At 34.5% G+C, this 4,039-nt stretch overlaps 1 protein-coding gene across 2 annotated transcripts; it reads right to left on the bottom strand.

The window, feature by feature from the left end:
• Positions 1 to 1,223: 1,223 nt before the first annotated feature.
• On the bottom strand, positions 1,224 to 4,039 carry TyrRS (Tyrosyl-tRNA synthetase). 2 transcript variants are annotated; one of them, XM_040714363.2, is made up of 5 exons: positions 3,257 to 4,039; positions 3,103 to 3,202; positions 2,419 to 3,033; positions 1,923 to 2,354; positions 1,224 to 1,849 (listed from the first exon to the last, which is right to left on the bottom strand). In XM_040714363.2, exons 1-5 carry the CDS (start codon positions 3,401 to 3,403, stop codon positions 1,293 to 1,295), a joined length of 1,851 nt encoding a protein of 616 aa, XP_040570297.1. In that variant the 5' UTR covers positions 3,404 to 4,039; the 3' UTR covers positions 1,224 to 1,292. The 2 variants fall into 2 exon arrangements, with proteins under 2 accessions (XP_040570297.1, XP_040570298.1); XM_040714364.2 differs by having other exon boundaries at positions 3,115 to 3,202.

Raw genomic sequence — 4,039 nt, 5'->3', positions numbered from 1 at the left:
TTATTAAAAGTGACTATTTTTTGTAATTGATATAAATTGTCGTTACCCCTAATATAAAAAAAAATATCTTGGCTAGAGTTATGTAAAGGAAAATTCATAAATGAGCTATAGAATAGATTTTTCTATATAAATAAATGTAAAAGTGGTACTCTTAAGTCGTAGGTCTGGAATATTTGCAACTTGATCCTTGGTAGCTCACTACTATCCAAGAATTTAGTTGAAGAAAATTAAGACCCTTGCCACTTATTCTTCAGCCACTAACTTGTTTGATCAGTGGCAGCACAAATAAACAAAGATTTATTGGGTTGAAGCTATAATTAAAATAGCTGTAGTATAAAAATCAATAATTTTCTATATCTATGACTATTAAAATATATCTGTGATGGAGGAAAGGGGGTTGAAAGGTTCTTCAGAAGCTCATTATCTAATTATTAGAGTATGAACTGTAAACATTCTAAAATATTGTCCTTTAAATGTATATGTACAGAATATTTCAATATAACATAACCTACTCATTTGAAAATTTCCAAAACATAATTTTCGGAAACCTTCTACCCCTTCGCAACTCTAGTTGAAATACCCAATACCTTATTCAACTATAAAATATGGAATTGGGTCAAATTTACAAACCAAGGTCTTAAGTTGGAGCCAAAAAATAATAATTCGTTAAGAGGAAAATAATTACTTACAAACACGTACTAAATACATGTAAATATTAACTGCAGGTATACAATTAACTGTCATTTTGGCTTACCCCTGAATTAGTTACTAGAAAGTTGTACCAGCGCTGCTAATTGAATAATCCGTATCAAACACCTTCATTTGTGCATTAGTAAGCTTTATTTTTGCTCTGATAGGGTTTTTAAATATAATACATACCATTTAATTTGAAAATTTAATCATATATTAATTCCTCTTATTTCACAATAAATTAAGACAAGAGCAGTTTCAGTTCAAAAAAATGTATTTATATTAAATCAGATAGCATGGCCCTCCACAATACTCTCCATACTTAATTTGGGCCTCATACAAGAAAAGATTACCGACCCCTTATCAACGCTATTCTTTTAATATACATACCAGAATTCATGTATGAACAATTTCTGAAGGATTAATAAGGGTCGGTGAATATAATTGTAATGCACTCACATTTTTGAGAAAATTCATGCCAGTTTTCTTTTATGATGACGGAAAATATATTATGTTTTAAAATAAAAAAAGTATAGCATTAAAGAATGTATTTCAGGTATCGTCACAAATTATAAAAATTAACATAACACGCGATTCTTTGGTTACTTAACGGGAGCTCCAACAATAGTTTTACTCACAATTTGTCCCTTGGAAGTGCACAAATTGTTTCCACTCCATTGAGCATGTCCTGCCTCATTGGTTTTGAAATCTACTGCAAGTTTATCCCATACTTTTTTCTTAGGATTAAGCACGTCATCCGGAGAACCATCTTCATAGCCCTCAATAAAAGCTTGATCTCCTGCAGAGCTTCCTTGAGGTGGAATGAGCGGTTCAACAGCTTTGCTGTCATCAGCTTCTTTAGAGGAACAAAGAACCATACCATTGGACATAATGCCCTTGAGTTTGGCAGGCTTTAAGTTACACAGAACTACTACCATTCGATCCTTCATTACCTCAATTGGTACAAACTTGACGAGACCAGAAACAATTGTGCGGGGCTCAGGTTCTCCAAGGTCAATTTTTTCTATATACAGAGAATCTGCATCTGGGTGCATAGAAACATCAATAATTTTTCCAACTTTAATATTCAATCGAGAAGGAATTATTTCATCTGTTGTTGATGAGACCTTGTTACCTCCTTTGACAGTCTTTGTCTTCACTAAAAAAGAAATAAAGAATGGAATAGATCCGTAGAATTAAATACAGATACGATGAATAGATGGCAATGTCACCTTGAGGGTAAGCCTCATTGACGAGCTTCTTCATTTCAGGTGATTCAAACTGTTTTCTCACTGGATCTAATAGATTATTGAGATACCTTTCAACAGCGGATTTAAGATCACCTGGATGCAGCTTTTCCTCAGCGAAAGATTTTTCAAGGGACTCGTAGTCGGAGAAAGTCTCATCACCACCGAAATCTTCAGGCCGATTAATAGTAAAAAGGCCATCTTTCAGGGCAACAGGAAAAATAACATACTTGCAAAAGGAAAGAATTCCGTTGTCCGTAATATTTCCAGGTTCACAAAATGCTTTTTTCAATTTCTTTTTAATAGCTGCAGGAGCATCTAATAAATCTATTTTTGAGTCCTCCTCAGATGAAGACATCTTGCTTCCTGTGAGTCCAGGAACCATGGGATTCATTAAATGTATTCTTTTGGTATAACCTGATCAAATAGAAATAAAAATTATATTTAATTATTATTGATGGTTAATCTCTATTGACATTACCAAGAGCTGGCAGATACTTTTCAGCATAAGTAAATATCTTTCTCTGATCCACCCCACCAAATTGAGCGTCCACATCGAGATAATGTTCATCCAATGCTTGAAGACCAGGGTAAAGTAACCCAGATAGCAAGGGATGCGAAACTTGTTTGACCACCTCAGCTCCAGCTTTTCTCGCATCATGCTCAGTTACAAGGGAAGAGAGACGATAGACATCCAGAGTATATTCTTCACTGAGTTGATATTCTGTACCCTTAACAAATTTGAGCTTTTCCACGGGAACATCCAAAGACATGAGCATAGCCTTGATAGCATGTTCATAGTACTTGGTGCGTAGCTTGAGCAACTCCCATGGAGCCTTCATGTTGTCCAAGTAGGCATGCAAATCAGCGAAGAGGATGGTGACTGAGCAGCCAGCTCTTAAAAAATCAGCAATTTTCGTCATTGGAACAAAATAGGCGATGTGGGGTTTGCCAGTTGTGGCTGTGCCCCAGTATATTTTCAGATCCCGAGTCTTTAGTACCTCTTTCAGACGATCTCCTCCCAGAAACTCTTGAAGATTCCTAGTGATGAGACTTTCCTTTTCTTCAGGGGTCATTTTATTCGAATTGAGGTTCTCTGAAATAAGATTAAATAAAGTTCTAAAAAAGGATCCTTGTACAAAAATTGAGAGAAAAAATATCGTACTCCGTTCCGTACTCTGATTAAATGTTGGCCAGGCCAATCGCTCACTCTCAGGAAACGATGAAATGTGTTGGTACCAACGTTGAAAATGAGGAAAATCACACTGTAAATAATACGATGATAAAGTAAATGAATGAATTAATAATATGTGACTCACAGTTCCAAAGACTTCCTCGCAGTTTCCTTCAACTTTCTCGTAATATTGACGATCCAAGTCTGTGGGTTGATGATTGTGAAGCTGATGCTCGTGATGCAAGTAGCTACTCTCAGACAAGCGAGCGTTTAATTCCAATATTAAATCCATTCGCTCTAGTACCACAGATGCCGCTCCCTCCTTCGGATGTACACGTTGGAGCAAAGAAATTATAGGTTTTGCTGAGGAAGATTCATGTGGGGAGGTGACGTCAGAATAGAGTGACAGTACGATTCATAGAGATAAATACATAATATAGTCATCATGGTTAATAGAAATACATTAACATCTATTAATTTTGGTAGACATTAACTAAGTCTACTGTATTAATGCATGAATTACTAGATATTTCATATAATTCATGATTGATGTCATATTTTATTGAAAGTGTTGCTATATATTTAACATTTGTAATTCCGTTCTAACTTTCACTATTTATTAGTGATGTACCGCGAGCTTAATTTTGCTGCATGAGTTTTTTCGAGTTTCTAAAAAAACGATCTAGGAATTATTTGTTACTCGCTTGAATATTCGTTATTCACCTAACACTTTTTCTCGCAAAATAACTCTTTAGTAAAAAAAATCATTATCAATTATTAATCAATGATTGAAACTTGTCATTTAAAAATTGTTTTCGTAATTTATATTCCATAGATTAATATAAAAATTAGTTTAACTTATTATAATAGTGGTCATAAGCGTAATTCAACACTTTTGACGAGTTTCGAGTAACAGTCAACTTTTTAT

Source organism: Lepeophtheirus salmonis, chromosome 6 (assembly GCF_016086655.4).
Source record: "Lepeophtheirus salmonis chromosome 6, UVic_Lsal_1.4, whole genome shotgun sequence".
In the NCBI taxonomy this organism is placed as follows: domain Eukaryota; kingdom Metazoa; phylum Arthropoda; class Copepoda; order Siphonostomatoida; family Caligidae; genus Lepeophtheirus; species Lepeophtheirus salmonis.
This window is presented reverse-complemented; position numbering and strand designations above follow the sequence as displayed.